At 40.1% G+C, this 21,407-nt stretch overlaps 3 protein-coding genes across 6 annotated transcripts in view; 2 read left to right on the top strand and 1 right to left on the bottom strand.

Annotated features, from left to right (window-relative positions):
- LOC125704306 (nucleosome assembly protein 1-like 4) lies at nucleotides 1–9,686 on the top strand. Of its 4 annotated transcripts, XR_007381081.1 has the most exons (16): nucleotides 1–85; nucleotides 1,209–1,256; nucleotides 2,318–2,399; nucleotides 2,617–2,758; nucleotides 2,966–3,052; nucleotides 3,412–3,543; nucleotides 4,066–4,137; nucleotides 4,234–4,373; nucleotides 4,837–4,982; nucleotides 6,012–6,031; nucleotides 6,171–6,290; nucleotides 6,380–6,415; nucleotides 6,522–6,572; nucleotides 6,771–6,880; nucleotides 7,399–7,430; nucleotides 8,322–9,686. XR_007381081.1 is itself a non-coding variant. In XM_048969768.1 (15 exons), the coding sequence occupies exons 2-14, from the start codon at nucleotides 1,229–1,231 to the stop codon at nucleotides 7,402–7,404; spliced, it is 1,062 nt and encodes a 353-aa protein (XP_048825725.1). In that variant the 5' UTR covers nucleotides 1–85; nucleotides 1,209–1,228; the 3' UTR covers nucleotides 7,405–7,430; nucleotides 8,322–9,686. The 4 variants fall into 4 exon arrangements, 2 of the variants coding, with proteins under 2 accessions (XP_048825725.1, XP_048825724.1); XR_007381080.1 differs by having other exon boundaries at nucleotides 6,771–7,430; XM_048969768.1 differs by lacking the exon at nucleotides 6,771–6,880.
- A 7,009-nt stretch (nucleotides 9,687–16,695) lies between these two features.
- On the top strand, nucleotides 16,696–18,019 carry LOC125704315 (pleckstrin homology-like domain family A member 2). The gene is made up of 2 exons (XM_048969781.1): nucleotides 16,696–17,496; nucleotides 17,757–18,019. The coding sequence occupies exon 1, from the start codon at nucleotides 17,025–17,027 to the stop codon at nucleotides 17,439–17,441; it is 417 nt and encodes a 138-aa protein (XP_048825738.1). The 5' UTR covers nucleotides 16,696–17,024; the 3' UTR covers nucleotides 17,442–17,496; nucleotides 17,757–18,019.
- Nucleotides 18,020–18,534: 515 nt separating this feature from the next.
- The window catches only part of slc22a18 (solute carrier family 22 member 18), a 65,148-nt gene continuing 62,275 nt past the window's right edge, over nucleotides 18,535–21,407 (bottom strand). Inside the window, exons 8-10 of the mRNA XM_048969762.1 lie at nucleotides 20,848–20,949; nucleotides 19,768–19,888; nucleotides 18,535–19,653 (exon numbers count right to left, since the gene is read on the bottom strand). Of these exons, the coding sequence (XP_048825719.1) occupies nucleotides 19,478–19,653; nucleotides 19,768–19,888; nucleotides 20,848–20,949 (399 nt within the window). The 3' untranslated portion in view covers nucleotides 18,535–19,477. The remainder of the gene's footprint in view (nucleotides 19,654–19,767; nucleotides 19,889–20,847; nucleotides 20,950–21,407) is intronic.

The following is a 21,407-nucleotide window of genomic DNA, read 5'->3' as shown; positions in this document are numbered from 1 at the left end:
GCCAATGAGCTGCAGGATTACTGCGATGTACCGAGCTCTAGTTGCGGCATAAAGCGTGAAACCAGCATAGGAGTCGCGCTGGGAGGTAAGATGTAGAAATAAATGAATCATTATCACTTATATGTGGATGAAAAGTATGTTAGTATTTAAAATAAATAAACTGCTAATTGTGACAGCGGTTGATATATATTTTCTAAAAAAATCAATTTCACTGTTCACAAAGCGTAGTTCGGGTACCAGGCTCGAAAAGTTAGCCCAACATGTGGTGACATTAGCCAGATAGCTAAGCTGGGTGATGTCAAAAACTCGCAAGGAGGGGTGCCTGTTGCAGTCAGTGTTAAGCCAAAACAAAGTGCCGCTATATACATATATATACGCACATAGTTTTTGGAGTCGGTGAGCTGAATAAATTTAGTAAGCTCCAGGGCTATTCCAGTCGAGCTAATATCACCCGAGTGCGGGTATCGTGGCGCCGCCCAAAATGCGCTCGTGCGGACAAGCAGAACAGCTTATAAATTGCCATGTGCTTAAAGCGACTGGCATTTTAAAGTGCCCCCACCCTTGTTTTCTGCGTGATTCGCTTCCATTCTTCGCCTTGCCTACTCGTCAGTGACAGCATAGCGCAGCAGCTAGTTAGCCCGGGATGCGTCACCGGACTGCAGTCCCCGGGAGGCTACGGACGATGCTTTTTCACGGCAAGTGTCGCACATACGGCGCGGCCGCCTGCTCGTAGTGTGGCCGGTCCGCCGGCCTGTCAGTGTCCATAAGCACCTCTACGTCCAAATATTCCACTGCTAATGCTTCATGTCGGTCTGAAAATAGCTGGTCGACAAGCAAAAGAGAAATTAATTCGACGTTTTTCTTTCAGTTGACTCTTAATCGCCACTTAACTAGTTACGCGTCGGTTATGTTTTCGAAGCTTTTCAGATGGATGCGTGAAAAATTCAAGCGAGCAACTCGCATTTAAAATTAGAGAAATTAACTTTCATTTGTAAATGCTGATGTATCTGAATACTTTGACAGCTGCTTTTCTGCAAACTCCCACTAGTGTATCGGGATGGTCGTTATCGTTGTTTCTACACGCCGTAGTTCACCGCTCTTCATAACCAGTATTTAATTTGGCTAAATAAATTACTACCGAATATTATTTGAATATTTACTTATGTTGAAGTGTGCGGTGTAACTGAAAAATTGTCTTTTAATGGCAGATTGCAGGGCAGAATTAACAATGGAGGCGGACAAGAATGAATCCAGAGGTAAACTGCCTATGAAAAAGTTTAAAGAAACCGGTTTCTATTTTTTTTCTTTTATATTTCTTTGATTGTGTGATAAGTACGAGAAATGGAAATGCAGAATAATATGTACAGTGCTATGGTACTGTTGGCATACAAATTGCCGCACATTCTTGCAAGTGTGAACTTGCATATTGCAAAGCTTCAGCTCTTTTATAACGTTATAGTGCAGGGACTTAAGTGAGGTGAATAAGTACATTTTAATTAGTGCCATCTTTAACCTAATATATTACAAAGCAAAGGACACATGACATGGTTAGTCGGATAAGGTGTCATTTTAAAAGGTTAAAGGTCACATGCATCCTACCTTTTCTTCTGTCATTATGAGAGAATGTTATGGTGTCAACCATTTGAAAGTATAGTTTTATGTGCACACTTACATGTTTATCCAGAATTTTAAATACCCAATATTTGCATTTTTTTAAAGCTTACTAAAAATTTTAGGGACTTCACAGAATGTTGTAGGACATTTGGTGGAAGCGCAATAGGTGATTTGAAAGTTTTGTGTAGATTTATTTGTATTTTGTCATAATGATGGTTAAAGCTGTTGAAAGAGTGGACAAACAGGGATTTTCTTGCAGGGATGTTACTTTTCAGGTTTCCTGTTTTGCAGTTTATACGAGCTTTGTAATCAAGAGTTATGTGGTGTCACTGTCATATAGGGTAAAGAAAATTAAAGCACTGTTTTAGGATATTCATTTCATGCTGTACTTCTAGTATGGAAGTATATAAGGTTTGGTGCACCATTTGTCATTTGACTACTGCTTTATCAGATATAGAGCATGTATTTCTGAACAAAAGCTGTGGCATATTAAACGCTGCTGACCAGACTGCATAAACCAAGGTTGTCGCCTGGTATTTTTACATTTAACTGTTTACAGCTAGTCAAAATCAGAATTATACCAATTTCTTGTGCCGAGGAACTTCTCTGAATGATTTTCTTATTGCAGTAATTAAAATACTGTGTATGTTGTGAGTGTTTTGATGTGTGTGATTATGAGTAGATTCTGCTACATCTGTAACAGGTAAGGTTGGATCTCAGGCCTTGCCAGCTGGTCAAGACAAAGTTGACAGTGTGCCTCACACTCCATGCACCATCCTTGAGAGGTAAAGAATGGGGAGTGGGGGCAGTGTTTTGTGCTGAATCACCGGTACTCCTCAGTGTAGCTCTGTTGCACCTCTTTAAACAGTCCGTTTGCTTTAGAATGATGCCGATCAGCCAGAATGAACAACAGAGTGGTAAAGCAGGCAGATTTCTGCTGTCCAGGACAGATTGGCTGGACAGACCAGTTTCATTTCTGTCTGCTACTTTCTCCCTCTTTAGCTTACCCAAGTCTGTGAAGAGAAGAGTCAATGCCTTAAAGCAGTTGCAGGTGCAGTGTGCTCACATAGAAGCCAAATTCTATGAGGAGGTCCACGAGCTCGAGAGAAAGTATGCAGCCCTCTATCAGCCCCTCTTTGACAAGGTAAGGTTCTGTTGCAGCGGAGTTGGTCACTGCCCCCAGGGTATGAGCTGCTTTGAGTCTTCTGTAAGTCTCTCTGTCATTGTTAACAAAGGGTACAGCCTGGCAGGGCTTGCCTTAAAAAGGGTATGACAGATTTTGGCTTGTTTTTCAATGACTTGGTGTTTGTGTGTGTGTGTGCGCGCCCGTGCGTGTGTGTATTCCTTGCAGAGAAGAGATGTGGTAACTGGCACAGTTGAACCTACAGACGAGGAGTGTGAGTGGCTCAGCGACAGAGAAGAGGAGGAGGAGCTGTCTGTGAGTAGACTGTAAAATAATGTGTTAGGTCTGGGTTAGCAGCTTTTGCGGCGTCTGCAGCCCCACACAGCTGAGCATTCTCAGTCATGCTTTGTTCAGAACTGTACACTTATGTGTTTTTGTAGTCCTCATACAGTAGTCATTGATGTGAGATTCTGAGCTTTGATTTCTTCATACCGTTTCTGAGCTTCGATTCTTTCATACTATTATTGTCATAATGTAAGAGAAACATGCCAGTACTCTGGTTAGAGTATGCGGTAACTTCAGCTACTCTGATGCCACCTTAACGAAGCCCAGCATCTTCACCACGAAGATGGTTTCTAGACTACGAGTGCCAAGCTTATGTGCTGTGCTTGCAGGAGGAGCTGAAAAAAAAGGCTTGCGTGGAGGAAGCGAAAGAGGTGGGGGCTCCCGTGGAAGACCCTAAGGGCATCCCAGAATTCTGGCTCACCATCTTCAAAAGCGTAGACATGCTCAGCGACATGCTGCAGGTAGGAGCACACTGGGGCTCTGGGGGAGGGGAGTGAAGGGCGAGTGTGGGACTGTGCATTAGTACACTGTGTGCTCTCTCCCCAAACTAAAACATTCAAAGCCACATAACAGTTAGTGGCTTTGCTAGAGGTTTTATGTAAAATGACCTTACAGTTTTACATTTCATTCATTTTTAGTGCTGGAGAAATTTTACCTGAGCACTTCGGGTTAAGTGCTTTGCTGAAGGGTAGAACAGGAGCGCCTTTAGGGGCTGTACACAAGTCCAATTCCTTGTCTGGTACTTTAGGCTGTTCTAGTCACGCTATACATCTAGGATTTATTTAAGGGAACTATATCCTACATATAATGTAGCCAGTGATGCTCTTCAAAGCACTGAATTTCCTTCCACTCTTTTCTCTTAGTCAGACCTGTCAAAGGAACTTTACTCTTTTGTTCCTGGGCTTTCTGCTTCACCCTACAATCTGTCAGTGGTTAATCCATATCGTCCTTGTCTGTTCCTGCCTTGCCTCTGTATTTTGTAGGAGCATGATGAACCCATCCTGAAACACTTGCAAGACATCAAAGTCAAATTCTCAGAGCCCGGACAGCCTATGGTGAGTAGAATTGACCCAGAAAAGATGTCCTGCATGTTCGGAGTCATGGTTTTTGTGGCATTTCTAACTCTGTGACTTTTCCCTCCTCTTCCTCAGAGTTTCACGTTAGAGTTCCACTTTGAGCCAAACAGCTACTTTACCAATACAGTGCTGACCAAGGTGTACAAAATGAAGTCGGAGCCGGACCAGTCCGACCCCTTCTCCTTTGAAGGGCCAGAAATAGTGGACTGTGAGGGGTGAGAGATGGCCTGCAGGAGACAGCAGTCCTGAGCAAACGTCCCTGTGTCCCTCCTGCAGACTTCAGTGCAATAGGAAGAGTGAGCCACACAGCTTAGGGAAAATGTGTAGACTTCACACCCACTGTAAAGATGGGATTCAGCCCCCCCAAACCTACCCACTGAGAAAAAAATATCAGATAAACTTCATAAAATAGATCAGCAATATCATCAGCTCTCCATTAGAATACTTTAGCAGTTGTAGAAGCTTAACTTCACTACAAGATGTCTGATTAGCATCTGATGAAGACTGAGTACAGCATAAGCTTGCATGCAGTGCAGCCTGCAGCAGTGGAAATAGGCCCGACTGGAAAAACGGGTCAAGACTTCAGGCTCTTTTGAAAAGAGTTTTTTTTGTTTTATTGTTAAAACATAATAAAGAGAATAATACATTTTAACATCTTTTTCTATGTCCCTTTTCAAGCTGTGAAATAAACTGGAATAAAGGCAAAGACGTAACAGTGAAAACGATAAAGAAAAAGCAGAAGCATAAGGGACGGGGTACAGTGAGAACTATCACCAAGCAAGTGCCCAATGACTCCTTCTTCAACTTCTTTAAGCCCATCAAAGGTAACAGTCCATTGGCCTGACCTCAGAGAAGCAGGAGGGCCTGAATCTAACAGATCAGGCTGCTGTGGGTGTGGCTCGTAAGGCAGGATCACACTATCTATTCTACGTCACTGCAGTTTTTTATCGTGAGCAACAGGTGGCAGTAGTGCTCCAAGGTTTTACGCTGGTTGTTTATGTTAGCAGTGACTTGCATTTTTTGACACTGTGTTTGCCTGTCTTCTTTGACATTATCTTGAGAAAGTGCTACAGACTGAATTATTGGTGAAGTCTGTTTGAAACCATTCTAAGTACAAAGACTGTTTTGAAGCAGTTCATGTCATTGGATAGAAATGAGAGTTGAAAGTGACTTATTAGTTCTAACTTCTCAGTGTAGTTGACACTGTATCAACAGTGTTTCTTTAAAAATGGATATTTGGGTTTGGTGCTGTTTTTTTGGTGATTGCAAAAAACAAAATCAAGCATTGATCTTGAAGAAATCCTGCTTTATATATTAAGCAGTATTGTTTGCTGAGAACAATGTGGCAGTTCCAGCACCTTGACTGTGGGAAAGGCTTGCAAAGAGCAGAGAGCCCTGTGTGACTGTCATTAACAGTCCCTTTGGTGGCTTGCGGTGACAGGAGCCCGGTAACACAAAGTGCACTCCACAATACCCCACTGGCAGTCATTATTTAAAGCCGAGCCCTGACAGGGCTACATGGCCCTTTCAGTCAAGCCAGCCACACACTGAGCTATGGTTCTGCCCAGTCTCGCTCCTTTCAGTAAGACCTGTCATCTAGGTAAACGAGCTTGATGACCTGATGATGGTTGAGTTGCAGATGTGTACAGCTAGTGGTTGGCATAAACCACATGTTCTTGTATTGCATAGCATGTTGTCACATCCGGGTGTGTATAGCTGTATAAACAGCTACTCGCCTGTGCCTTTCGGGAACTTGTGAATCGTGTAAATTGTGACACACCTGGTTGTTTTGCATGCCTGTAATTTGTATTGTTATACAAGAATTGCAAAGTGATGTTCTTTTTGTGTTTCAGTGTCATCAGATGGAGAGATGGTGAGTTACAAATAATTTTTATTTCATGTTATTTTTTGTTATGGATGGCTTTTATTATACTAATTGAGAATTTGGCTTTTCTGCTTTTGTTCTGTTAAGCTAACGCTATCATCTGCGCTTGTTTGCATTGTCTCCTCAGGATGAGGACTCGGAGTTCACCCTGGCTGCAGATTTTGAGATCGGCCATTTCTTCCGTGAGCGGGTCGTTCCCCGGGCGGTGCTGTACTTCACTGGAGAGGCCCTGGAGGACGACGAGAGTGTAAGTCCAACTTGCTGCCATTCCTGTTAGTCAAATGCATAGTCAGGAAGAATTTGTCCTGTGCCTTCATTTTTTTTGTTTTTCTGTAGTTTGAAGAGGAGGAAGTTGAGGAAGGAGAAGAAGAGGTGAGGGCCACCTCTCCTGTTTGTGTTTTGAAGTTATGGAAATTAGACAAGAGAATTTTGGCTTTATTGGGAGGGGTAGGTAATGCATTCCCTTGCTGTGTAATAGGACCATGGTGAAGATGGGGATGAAGATGATGAGGGAGAATTTGACCCCAAGGTTAGTTTAAATTTACAATATTTAAATAATAATAAAATGTCATATAATAACGTATGGTATCAATTGCATAAATATCAAACATACCATTCTGTCGAGTTGAAAGAAGTCCATATAAAGCATTGAGATCATGTGTGGCTGTCTGACAACTGTGGAGAGCTTTTGACCATTATAAGCAATAACAAGTTCTGTCATTTCCAGCTGGATAAAATGTTGCCATCATCTGGAGCTGGGTAGCAGGCATCCTGTTTTTAAGACCTGTTAAGGCATGCATCGCTTTTGAAAAGGGTGTTGAAAACTTCACTTGAAAAGTAAATGTTTAATATATAGGAAGTAATTTTTAAAGTAAAACTGACGATTGAGAGAGGAACGACACATGCATTTGTGTGTTGGAAAATGAACACTGTTCTCTGCTGATTTCACTAGCAAAAATGCAATGTAGGTATACTTTATTTCTTATGATACAGCGGCAGATTTATTCAAGGTATAGGTAGGAAAGTTCTTTGGGAGCGCATCTGAAATTTTCTGTTTATGAAAAAAATATCCTTCATTTCTTGGTGGAATTCCCATCTTAATGTTTAATGAGGGCTTTGAGGAGGGAGACCAAAGGATCAATTTCTTTTCAAATTTCAGCCTGTTTTCAGACAAAACTTTCACATGATTGATTCTAAAACCTGTTAACGTGAAACTGATTGCACAAGACTGTCTGAATTTATAATTGAGAATCAGGGGGCTGCTTTCCTCTCGTTTTTATTAGTGGAATTTATCCTGTTTGATTATGATTGACATTGTTTTTCCTACCTATCCCCACCCCGTTACCCCATTACAGGCATAATTCATTCTCACTTCATGCATTTCTAGGTAAGGGGAAAGTAGGTGGGTTCATCCTCACTTAATCTTCTCCTTGGTTTGATGCTGTCTCTTTCCCTATCTCTATTCTTATACCTTTTTAAATGGTTGTTCTCCTAACAATCCTGTTGCTCCTTCTGTATGAGCTGGTTTATAAACCTCTGACATCACATCTTCCTCTCGCTCTGCTCTGATGCAGCGGAAGAATATGTTTACGTGCTATAATGTAAAAAGTCTGGAAAATGTATTTTTTTTTAAAGAACTCTTGCTGCAAACCCAGATCTCTTGCACCCAACTGTCTTACCCCCTGCTACATGAATGAAATGAGATGTTGGAATCATGGACACTTGACTTACAGATTCAAAATGAGCATTTTCTGTAATTTTCTCACTCTTGCTTGTTTTATGTAAGTCTTCAGAAAACTGCAGTTATGTGATGTTTTCAAGTCCCTCTAAAGTGGGAGTCAAAAACGACCAGTATTTTCTGGAAAAGGGGTCTTCATCTTTCAGCATCATGGCACCTATGGCAGTGTCTGCATGGCTACTGGATAAATCTTGGCAGCACAGCGATATGGTCGTAGGCTCAAAACTAGCTCTTTTTAGCTCCCATTCAGGCCACAGTCATTGTGAGGCAGCCCAGAGTATGTAGCTTGTTGCCGCTGGCAACCAGCCAGTGTTTGTCAATGCAGGACAGGACAAGCTGAGGCAGGAGGCAGTATGACTCAGGTTGTTAAGGCCCCTGGCTGTGTCGGTTTCCTTGCTGAACTTTGTGACACCTTGTTATATCTCTGCCAATTTGTAATTGTTGTGCGCCCCTCCCCCACCACCAGTTCCTCCATACTAGCTGCATGGTACTGGTATCCCGTTTCACTGCCATCTTTTCTCTCCTCCTTTTTGTACTCAGAAAGAAGATCCCCAACCTGCTGAGTGCAAGCAGCAGTAATATGGGGAGCCCACCACTGTCACGCTAAGGCCCGTGTTAATTTGGACGGTGGTTTCAGTCTGCAGAGAATGACCACGCTGCTGCGGATCTGCCCCATCAGATTTAACACACACATATAACAAAGTGTTTTTAAAAGTGCATGATCGTTTTCTGCCCCAGTCCCCCAGCCCCCTGTACAGAGTAAACATTTTCTCAAAAATTAGTCATAAAACACTGTAAATAAACTTAGGAGGCAAGATGATGCTGCAATCTATGCCATGGGTGAACGTATGCAAAAGAAACTCAGAACCACAGCTTCCGATGGAATTAGCCAGAGCCCTGTGATCAGCACCACATTCCAGATGCCCTGTTAGATGATTTCGACAACCCAAGATATAATAAGCTAATCCAACCATTGACTTGACATAGGTTACTCAGGGTTTTTTATGCCAAGAAAAACAAAAAAAGTATATTAAAAAATCTAACATACTGTTGACAAGATCTTTATATGTCTTCGGGGGATACCTATTTAAATTGTTTTTCATCTGCTAATGACACTTTTTAAAAACCACATTTCTCTTATTCATGAGGTATTTATATTTGTTTGCTTTTGAACAGGTTTGAACTATGTATGATGGTCTTTGGGGGCTCTGTTTGAAGGGGGAGATGGCTGGTCTCCTTCCGATGGGCCTTATATTGTGAAATACAGCCACATTTTAACTTTGGCCACTGTTATTCTTCCTCTTGGATGCTGTTACATTACCACCCGTGAGCTTGCTAATAAATTATCTTTGTCATGTTGCCAAATTTTCATGGGTAAAGTAAGCTAAGTGAAGTAACCCAAATTTTATCTTGTTTCATAAGTTGCCCACAGTGGAGTAGTAAGGATACGTTTAATGTAGGGGAATGCAAATAACCCGGAAAGAAGGGTTATCCTGTTTCCTCAAGTTTTTCAGTCTCCACAAAAAGGGCTGCAAGTTGTTAACTGTCTTGTTTTACCAGTTGTGTTGATGCAGAAGGAGGACTTGCGTGACTGGGGGAGTTTTGTGGGTGATTTGAAGCTCAAAAACTTTGACAATGTAAATGTGTTAGAATGCGGATGATGGTATTAAAGTGATATGCCCCTTCATGTCCCAAAAGGGCAGTTAACCAAAAAAAGCAAATTTAATGAAGATACTCCAGTCTTTTGACTATTAAATGGGACTGACTCACAAGGCCCAGCTCCGGGGCTTTCTACATAGATAGTGTATGAGCTGTTTTCTTGCACTGATCTGCAATTACTCAATACGGTGTTTCAGGTTGTACAGAATAGTTAGGATATTCTATTAAAAATTGTGCAACGTTAAATATCTGTTTGGTCCCCATTATTGCTTCATGATTCCTGAATTGTAGTTTTCCTCTATATATTTCACATTTCTCTATTAATTTAGTGTATTACACTAGTGAAAAAGATCCTTTAAGAAAAAAGTTATACATTTTGAATACAGCTGTATTTCTTACACGTGGTGGTAACTTTCTGCCAAAGACAAGTGGTGTTTTATTCTCCACAAGACTGCTGTTTGTCAGTGATGACTTCTGAATGCTTCTGATTTCAGGAATACGCTATTTGGCTATCCTGAGCCTACCCTGGGAAGCAGGATATAGTACCATCTTGAAGGGATATTGTTTATCCACACGGAACCCCATTATTGAAATTCTTTTTCTGTAAGAAGCATTAGAAGGTCAGCTATATTTGCTGGATCGTTACTAATTGGTATTTTGTATTCATTCATCAATGCACATCAGTTGTTTTGGGTAGGAGTTAAAGTTTTATTTGACCTATTATATTGCAACCTTGGCGTTGCTGATGTGTCTGAATGGGAATTTTCTTCCAGTGAGCATAAATGAGTGGGAACAAAGTGAGTCAATAGCAGTGTATTAGTATCTCTGGGAAAGAAGGAAGCTCCTCCTCTCCAAGGTACTGTCCCAACAAGATTTTTTTGTTAGTCTTATTCTATGCTCAGTATAGATACGAGTGTATATGGGCGTGGTAGCCTCAGTACTGTTCACTCATTTTTAGAGCTCCAGTGAACTTCAACCTAAATTCACAGGTACAATGGAGCTTTACAAGTGGTTTACAGCAGACTAAGAAAACCGAGAAAGGTGTTTTTAAATATTTTTTTTTTAGTTGACATTTACCTGCTTTACAGTTTAAGATATTAAAGGATGAGAAAGACTTTTTAAAAACATTTACTAAGAATAAAAAAGTTGGAAATCAACTTTTCTTTTTACATAAACTTTTCAATAGTATTTGAGGTTTTTTGTCAATCGTCATCCTTCATTATGATCAAGTTGATCATTTATATGAGCTTATAAACCAAGAATCTTTGTCAAAACCAACAGCCCTAACATGTCTTCAGTAAGTTTATTTATTTATTATTATTTAAACTATTATACTTGTTCTTAATGTCACTTGGCATTGAACAAACAGGAAAAAATTCAGGATGTACAAAGATTCTTCTCCAAATTCCTAATGTTGATTTCCAGGCTGTTTACAGTGGAACACACTTTTCTGTTCCTCCTTTTATCAAAGTAAATCATTGCTATAATGTAACTATACTATTACTATACTCATATGGCTTTCACTCTATCCCACAGCAAGGTATTGTGAGGATATTTCGGGTTGTAGAAATAGAGCTTCTAGGGTTCTGGCAAGCTGATTGGCTGTGACAACAATACCAGTTTAGCTCTGCTTAGACACTGGTAAACCAGTGAGGGTGTGACTGTACAGGTGAGGCAAACCAACTGGCACGTATGAGGATAATGATATCTGGGTGATCTACCTTAATATGATGTCTTAAGGCACTGTCCCCTGTTTCCAGTTTTTGTAATCTTTGTCACTCCGTTTGCCTATTATCGACTCAGGTTTTGCAAGATCAACTTAGCTGAGCATTAAAATGACTTGAGTCATAGAACAGTAGGAACAACAACAAGGAAACCATAAGGATTACAGACTTTCTTTATCTGCATATTATTGGTTCAAAATCAATATGATTTCAACAGCAATAGAAGTGATTCAAAACAAAGAAAGAGCTTCAAAGTTTCTATTATGAATATTATAAGGAATTCCTTACACTGTATGACGGACTGTACTGTAGCCCAGGATTTTGAGATAAAAGATACACAGTTTGTTATATATTATTTTTTTATCAAAGTACAATATGACAATTTTTATTCTTCTTCAGGTGTGGGTATAGCAATGTCAGTTTTGTTATCCTAACTTGTTCCAGGGGGGTGGCTCCTAGGCCATGTCGCATCCTAGCCAAAGAATCATCACCGAGACACCCACCCCCCACACACTCCCACCGTCTGCAGCGAATGCGAAAATAAGTGAGCAAACCTTAAGACTGAAGAAAGATTGTTTGCTGTTTAAAATAGCTTTTTAATTGATTTTGTGTAATAATAAATTAATAATGTGATACGTAGTATATAATGAAATGAGTATTAATTACAAAAAGTTTGTAAGTAAATAATTAGTAAAAATAATATAATTTTAGAAATGAGGTGCTTTGAAGTCATTAGTCATTATTGTTTCTTTCAGTATGTTAACCTAAACTTTGTTCAATTTAATACCCCAATTGCAATTAATTGGGTCTATTAACAGTCTTCTGACATTTTGAAATGTCAGTCTCCTTCTTGTTATCATTTGACTTTCAGTGTTTTTCAGTCCCACCGTTCCTACCTAACAGCATCATGGACACCGTTCCCTGTGTGCCAAATGACCACAGCGTGGCACCACTGTCAGAGACAAAGTGAAATTGCCTGCCAAGTTGGCCCCTATATCATGAGGCTGTTCTGAACTGGCAATTCTAATGCCCTGCATTATGTACCTGTTATATGAGGAGACAGTGGGGAGCACAAGTACTTACAGGGGCACCCTAGATCACGCAGTTATTCTGTGCCGGAAAAGCAGGGGGGCGTGAGTGCTTATAGGGGTGCCCCACATTGTGTAGCTGTTCTTCGCTGGAACAGCAAAGAGTGCAATTATTTCTAGGGACGCCCCATCTAATTGTGTGCCAGAACAGCAGAGTAGTCCTAGGGGCACCCTACATCACATAGCTGTTCTGTACTGGAACAGCAGGGGGCGCCCCACTTTACATAGGTGTTTTGTGTCTATACTGCAAAGCGTGTGAACAAGCCAATTTCACTTTGTGTCGAGCTGCGCCTGCACCCACAGAAGTTGGCACCCTAGACAGTTGCCTGTGGTGCCTGTAGGATTATTAGGCCTGTGAATCTTGAATCTTGTTGAATCTTCAGTTTCAGATTTAATTAGAAATGCAGTTACAAATTTCAGTGAGTAAAATGACCAAGCAATGGTTTGTTAGCCATGGTTTCATTTTCTTATGAATAATAATAAACAAACAAACAACAAATTTATAAATTAATGATTGAACAAACAAACAAACACTCACACAAGCAGCTCCATGCCTTTATGAAATCGGAACTGATCACAGTGAACTGGCTGTCTGTCATTAATTTATCAGCATAATCTGTCTGCGCTCTCTGAAGTTTACTCAACTTTGAAAGAGAATACAAATATCTCCTTGTGCATCCGTGCTGCAGTAGTACTGCCTAATATCAAATAACAGAGCTGCCTTGTGAGGAGTGCCGTTTGAAAGAAAGCGTGCAGAACACATGCAAACCATCACCACTGAATCAGTAGGAAACAGGAGAATCCCTCTCAGCATCGTATTAATACTCTTGACCTTGATTCTTTGTCAAATAGTCAATGGTTTGTTCCAATTTCTTTGAAATGCATTGAGTTACCGTTTTCATAGGGATGAATGGAATCTCAGAGATAGAAGGATATAATGGGAGTGGGCAGTGGCTGCTAGCACTGACAAAGATGGATTTGAAAGTCAGTCCAAGGAAGAAATCCCTTTTCAAAGACTGCATGGAAGAACAGGAAACACTGGCATATCAAAGGCCCCTCCCTGACGGCAAACAGCTCTTTTCTGACTCATGCTCCTGTATTCCGGCTGCCAACTTTGTTTCCGTTAGCAACAAGACACACATCATTTTGCAGCCTAGTTACCAGAGAGAATTATGATCATTGCTTGGTGGGAAAGCGCAAAATTGTGCAAAACTTTGAATGATATCCATCATTTCTATCCTTATGAATTGGAGTTTGGGAAGGATGTTTTAAATTCTGACTCAAATCTATGCTACCTGTATGAGGAAGTCCTTCAGCTCCCTGCCATCTCCCGGCCGGCTTTAGCACAGTGAGGACTTGGCATGATCCTTCCAAACAAAAGATAAATACCAATGTACATAGCAACATTCTAGTGCAAACAAAACAGATTTTTTTTTTAATTCCAACTACTAGGATGCTATTTAAATTAACCAAGAGTTACTGCGGCTTCAGATTTAAGGCTTAAGATATGTACAGTACATTCAGAAAGTTCTTGGATTGCAACACTTTTTTGTCTTTGTTATGATGCAGCCGTATCCTACAATCATGTGAATTTATTAATCTTCACTCAGAACCACATAATGATAAGCAGATTTTTTTGCAAATTTATTTTAAAAAAATGAAACATGCCATTGACATAGACCTTTTGCTATGACACTTGAAATTTATCTCTGGTGCATCCTATTTCTAATGATCATCTTTGAGATGTTTCTAGACCTTTTGTGGAGACCATCTATGGTTAATTTCATTCATTGGACATGATATGGAAAGACATAGAATTGTCTATATAATGGTCCAGCAATTGACAATCTAAATCAAAGCCACAGCCAAGCCATGAGGTTAAAGGAATTGCCTGTAGCTCTCAGAAACAAGATTATATGGAGGCACAGATATAGGGAAGGCTACAAAACACTGCAGCATTGAAGGTTCCCAAAAGCACAATGGCCTCCATAATTCTTAAATGGAGAAGTCTGGAACAACCAAAACCTTCCTAGTACTGGCTGCCCAGCCAAACTGAGCAGTCGGGGGAGAAGAGCCTTGGTAAGAGAGCTGACCAGAAACCTTATTGCCGTGCTCCAGAGATCCTGTATGAAGGTGGGAGAAACCCCTAGAAGGACAGCCATAACTGCAACATGCCACTGATCTGGGTTCAGTTAAAGCTCTTCTTTAGAAGCCTCAGTAAAAGACAGATAAAAGCCCACTTGGAATTTGCAAAAAGACACCTAAAGGACTCTCAGACTATGAGAAACAAGATTCCCTGGTCTGATGAAACCAAAATTGAACTGTTTGGCCTGAATTGTTAGTGTCATGTGTAAAGGAAATCAGACACTGCTCATCAACTGTGCAATACCATCCCAGTGGCTGACGGCGTCGTGCTGTAGGGGTGCTTTTCAGTGTCATGAACTGGGAGACAAGACAGGGTCGAGGGAAAATTGAACGGAGCAAAGTACAGAGATATCCTTAATGAAAACCCCCTTCAGAGCACTCTGCTCCTCAGACCAGGCCAAAGGTTCAACCTCCAACAGGGCAAAGCACAAAGCAAAAACAATGCAAGAGTTTCTGAATGACAACTCTCTGAATGTCCTTGAGTGGCCCAGCTAGAGCCTGGCTTGAATCCAAACAAACATCTCCAGAGAAACCTGAAACTAGCTGTTGCCATCCAAAATGACAGAAAGTGAGAGGATCTGCAGAGATGAATGGCAGAAAGTCACTAAATCCATGAGTACAAAGCTTGTTGCATCATAGCCAAGAACATTTGAGGCTGTAATCCCTGTAAAAGTTGCTTCAATCAAGTACTAAGGAGTCTGAATACTTCGATGAGATGTTTTAGTTTTTTAATATGTAAAATATTGTAAAATGCTATTTTTGCTTTGTCATTCTGGAGTTCCTTAGTGTATATTGAACAGAAAAAAATATTTTTAATGATTTTAGTGTATGGCTACAACATAAAATCTGGAAAAGGAAACTGAATACTCTCTCAGTGCTCTGTAAATGAGAACTGTTACAAGCTGTTACCTGAACTGAATAAAGCGATTCACTCCAAAACACACACTAAGGTAAACTGCAGTTGCCACATTGTCCGTAGGTGTGAATGTATGTGAATGGTGTGTATTCACTGTGATGGACTGGCGCAACATCTGGGTTATTCCCTGCCTTGTGCTCGTAGCTTCCGGGATAGACTATAGATCCCCGCGATCATGTTGGGAACAAGCTGGTACAGAAAATGAATGAATCGAAATACCGAAGTATGTTGCTAGGGAAAAAATGCAAAACTGCAAATTGCACAATACCAGAGTAACACTGAATTAGCAACGCTCTATAGGGCAGCGTGTGGCTCAGTGGGCGAAGCCTGTGTGCCTCCAGTCAGAGGATCGCTGGTTCAAACCCAGCTTCAGCACATCTGTGGGTCCTTAAGAAAAACCCTTATATCCACAGCTCACTGGGCACCCAAATAGGTGGCATGCCTTCCATTTCTACAAAGAGCAAGCTGAGGGAGGTGTAAAAGCAATTTCCCCACGGGGACGACAAAGTATTGATTAATTAAATTATAAATACAGTTATATGTGAGTTAATTAAGGATTGAAGGTAGGAAAGCTATGAAACATAACATAATCCTTACTAAATCGCAGTAGTACTGATATTGCTGAAATATCCCAACAACCTTGCCCCACCACCACATGATGCAAGGCAAGTGTTGAAATCAGGTGCCCTGTGATTCGCAGTATGTAAAAACTTTCTGAACTCTTTATACCCCAAATATTAAACATTTAACATTTGGCAACACGTTGTACAGACAGTAGGTGGCACTCTGCTTCACTCTATTAATTCGGCGTCTTATGAAGCCTATAGCTCATCTCATTTGGCTTGTGCGTGGGTGTGGAAAGGGGGGGGGGGAAATATTATGCTATTTATTAAATTGATTGCTAAGCAATAAAGTTAAAAGCAAGGCCGCGTGTCCCGAATTCGTATCCTAGTGAAAGGGCAAGTGTAAAATGAGAAACATTTCGACTTCTATTTCTGTTGTGTTGTATAGATTCCTAAATCTATAGCTGTGACATACCACTGTTTAATGATTTTTTTACAGTAAGACTGCAGGGTACAGGAGTATAAGTTGATTTGTATTCAAATGTTGCCTTTTAAAACAAAAACAGTCTTTGGTTTTCATTACTCAATCAATAATATCAATGTACATTATAATATAGATGGTACGTGTATATACGTGAGTTATGCTTTAATTACATAATCTAATTTGAAAAACATTACTTTTTTCAACAAATTCAAAAGCATTTTTGGCACAACGTTGCAATTTATTCGCAAATGAATTTTAAGTACTTAATGTACACGTTCGATTTGCCATCCATTCGTTAATAGTATAATCAACACCGATTAATAGCTCAATAGAAAATAAAGTGTACAGCTTTCCTCGCAAGGACCAGGACAAAGGAACCCTACTGTGAGCAATTTATCTGCATCTATTTGGGTATTGGACTGCTAATCCTGAAACAACTGTTGATGAGTTACAAATGACGTCGAGTGGGAAGGGCGTTGAAAGTAGACTATAAAAATGTTCATCTCAAAGCAATTCGTTACAGGCATTGGCTTGCAGAATCGGACTATTACATTTTCACCGAGAAACGCCACGCTTAAGCAAGTCCACAAGGAAGGTTTGCTTTAGACACGACTGTACTAAAAAATTGAGTCCTGTATAACAATCCTGCTCAAAAAGTATAACCATGAAAATGTCCGCAGCTGAGGTTTCCAAGGTTCTAAAAGAAGGACAACTGGAAAAAAGAAGCGACAACCTCTTTCAGCTCTGGAGAAGGAAGATGTGCGTCCTCACTACGGACAGCCTCAGTATCTACGATGACAATCAAAAAAGGTCCAAGAGCAAAGAGCTAAAACTGCAGTCAATCAAAAAACTGGACTGCGTAGAAAGGACAGGAAATTTTGTCTACTTCACCATCGTCACCACGGATAATAAAGAAATAGATTTTAGGTGCTCAGGTGACGATAGCTGCTGGAATGCTGTCATCACAATGGCCTTGATTGACTTCCAGAACAGAAGAGCCATTCGGGACTTCAAAACGCAACAGGGGACACAGATCATTTCGCCTGGGAAGCCGGATGAGCAGCCGGCAAAGGCTCCTTAGGAGAAATCCAGTCCAGAGCTGGGAAATTGCAGGAAACGTACGTTTCCATTAGAATGTAAGTGTATGATTTTAATGAACGTAATAGTAGTTTCAGTCCATGTAAATTCTCAGTTTTCATGCGTTACGGTACATGCTATTATACTCTGAGTAGCTTCGTTTTGAGCTAAAAAATATATCGGTTTATCAGTAAAAACATAATATTTCTGTGACAAAAGGTCTGGTATTGTTTATCCTGCGATATTTGTTAACAATGGCCATTCCAGTATAACCTACATTAGATCGTCATCTTGTCAATTATGGATTGTTTTCCTGCAGATTGAAATTGGTAACTGCCATCTGGACCAAGGGAACACCACATCTGAGGCATTGCAGAAGTCCACGTAGAACAGCAGGAACCTGGCGCTTCTGATGATAAGCTAATGATCACATGAAAGACTGAATGCGCTTTCTATTGAAAACGTTTACTGCCGGTTATAGCCCTGATATTTATTTACTGTAACAAAGTTGCTTAACTTATTGTATTTCACTGAGTATTTATTTAAATAAACGCTATCGTACAGATCGCAATATCCAGAAAATGCGTACGAATTTCCTGTTTTCAAGCTCTTTATTGCAACATGTTCTGTTTTAATCTTACCGTACATTTTGATTATGTTTACAGCAATCTTAATTCTGGTTAACTTATTGTCCTCAGCAAATAGTGTACTTAACAATGGCATTGACATTTAATTGGCTATTCCAAAATGTAGGTCTAGTTATGGAAGACATTTAATTGTCTAACTCTAATTAGAATGTCAGTGACTTATTAAAGTCTGTTACTTCAAAATATTCACTATATAACTTTCAATATAGCGATCTACGTCTGAATTTTATTGGAAAATGAGCACAGCTTGAAGCCCTCCAGTATTCTGGTTGGATTCTCTCCTGTTTTCAGTTCCGGCGGTTTGTTACCATCTCTCACCTTTTATCGCACGTTTTTACCAACATGACTCATCTTTATTGCCTTAAATCTGAAAAACAATAATACAGATACCTCACGAAGCTAACTTTCAAAGTGAATGAAACATGTGAAAGACAAAAGTATACTGTGTAATTGTATGGGTCAATTTACCATTTTTATTGCTTAATATTTTTTCATTTAGTGGACACTTCTCCCCAACGACAATTTGCATTCACATACATAATTTATAAGCACATGGTACAATCACGGCATGAAAGTAATAATTACCGAAACAGGGACGGGCAAATTAGTTTTTCTAATACGACGCAGCGCAAACATCTCATTGAACACGAAGGAAAATCTAAGAAATCACATTCGCCTTTGCATGCAATTTATAGAGCAAAGCCACGGTAATATGGTGGCTTATACTGAGCCTTACCGAGTTTTTCTTTCTTCTTTAGCGAGTAGCAACACGGTAACAACTGCCATTTTTTATTTCTTTCAAAATGTGCTCATTTTATATAAGATTTTTCATTTTATTTGGGAATATTAAACACAACATTCATGGACAAGTAAATCATATTCTTCAATGAATTGATCCATTAAGAACAAATCATGGTTATTTAAAATTATGATTATAATTATTTCAGTTGGGGTGGCATGATGGTGCAGTGGTTAGCACTGTTGCCTCACAGCTCTGGGACCTGGGTTCGAGTCTCCGCCTGGGTTACATGTGTGTGGAGTTTGCATGCTCTCCCTCTGTCGTCGTGGGCTTTCCTCCAGGTACTCCGGTTTCCCCCCACAGTCCAAAAACATGCTGGGGCTAATTGGAGTTGCTAAATTGCCCGTAGGTGTGAATGGTGTGTAAGTGTGCCTTGCGATGGGCTGGCCCCCTATCTAGGGATGTTCCCTGCTTCGTGCCCATTGCTAGCTGGGATAGGCTCCAGGCCTGTGATCCAGTACTGGATAAGAAGTAATGCAAACTACAAAAACAGCCAATTAACTAAATAGGCATATATGATAAAGTGATTGAAAAATGACAAAACATCATTGTAATTGTTAGGCATCTTTAAAGATCAAGTGCTTTCCTAGTTTATTATTTATTTTTTATTCTGCTACTTTTTAAGAGGTAGCTGAACACTAAAAAGTTGATACAAAACTGGATGCAACCAAAAGAAGCCACTCCATAGGTCTGGTATAGAAATCCTCCAATGGTTGGTCCCATGGTGCGGAGCAAAGACTGCACAGAGGCACACATACCCAGCATTGTTCCTTGGGAGGACAGAAAGGACACTTTAATTCTTGAAATGATCTGAATAAAAGGATAAAAGTGTACACCTGTAACCTACCAAGCAACTATTTAAATAACGCAATGTGATGTCTCACCTGTGTCTGAGGAAGGCACACTTTTGGTCAGAATACTATCCGTGATGACATTAAACACACTGAGGGAGAGCATCATGGGAATGACTATGAAGCAGAACTGCACCACACTGGTCATCAGCATCTTTAACACAGAGCAATGGGCAGCATCACTTATTTGCCTTCTGACATGACAACTGCACATACAGTACTTCCCTTTTCCGCAGATGGTACATTCTAAGACCTACCGTATATAGCTGAAACCACAAATAACAGCGAAGCATGCGCACACCCTATATATAACGTGATTTTCGTGTACATACATATGGTAAAGTTTAACTGATAAATTACAAAAAGAGAAACATAAAAAATAATTTTACTTTATTACACAGTACTGTACTCTCTTGAAATTGATTTTGATGCTTTTGCTTAATACTCAAGAGATGAGAGAAATGAAAAGATATGTATTGAACGATGACAGAGCAATGAAAATCATGTTTTTTAAATCTCTCAAAGGATGAAGGAACAATGAAACAACAGGCTACCATTACACATTTTGCAATGAAAAATATTGTACCATGCACTTGTACATGACCTGTAACGGCAGGCTGGCGGACTGGTGAGCCTGTACTCACTTGACACACAGTTTGAAACTTATGAACCATTTATTTATGGAATTTTCCAGTTATTTTTTTTATACCGCAGGAAACTGAAACCACAAATACAGGGATCACACTGTATTTGCATACTTTAAAATGGGGGTGTGATCATCTATCTAGCTCAAAAGACCAAATAGCTGTGGGTTTCATCAGAGGGGTGTGGTGGGAAGTAGCCTGTTTACAGATGTGACAACTTATCACAAGAACATTCACTGAAAGTGTAATTTTATACTGAATGATTGCTGACCAAGATAAGGTAATTAAATACTACCGTATTCAAAGCTAGAGGTTTGGCGGAGCCTTTGACTGATGAAAAAAATCAACCAATGACATAAATTCACATTGAGACAGTTCTCTCAAGTCATTGATGGATTGCAGTTTGCAACATTTCACTTTCACATTTCATTGTTTCACTGTGCAATAGTCATAGAAAACAAGGCCTTACCTGCATTAAGCCCACTAGGCTAGTCAGACCAACGGAGAACAGAAGCAACAAGTTTTCAGAGAACTTGGATGTCAGCCTTCCAATCACACCGCCCTGTATCACCTAGCAGAGTGAAGATACAGAGGCTAATTAAACAGAAATCCATACGCTTTCAGTTTCTTGACTGAATTCACACCTTTGTTACTTTCCTATTTCACACATATATATGAAACTAAAAAGGAACAAACTGATGACTAAACAGGATCTAATCAGTCAAAGTAGCAGGGGCTGGAATATTTGCTCAATGACACATCAACCTCCAGAAATGGATGTGTGCTGGAGATTGAAGGCTGGTTGCAGTTTATAGACCAGAATGGCTTTTAATGTCTTATCAGAGAGATAAAACTTAGTCATGCTACCTCTCATGATCTGGAAGGTGCTGTGCCCAAAGCTTACTAGTCAACTGAATCACTGGAAAGTTTTTTGTTGTATAAGAAATCAAAGCTTTGAAGCCATTGTACATTAAATCTAACACCATAAAACATGACCTTAGACATAAACTGTCTAAGATGCACACATTC

The sequence above is a fragment of the Brienomyrus brachyistius genome, chromosome 11, assembly GCF_023856365.1.
Source record: "Brienomyrus brachyistius isolate T26 chromosome 11, BBRACH_0.4, whole genome shotgun sequence".
Taxonomy (NCBI): Eukaryota; Metazoa; Chordata; class Actinopteri; order Osteoglossiformes; family Mormyridae; genus Brienomyrus; species Brienomyrus brachyistius.
The sequence above is the reverse complement of the archived record's forward strand: the minus strand, read 5'-3'. Positions and strand labels throughout refer to the sequence as shown.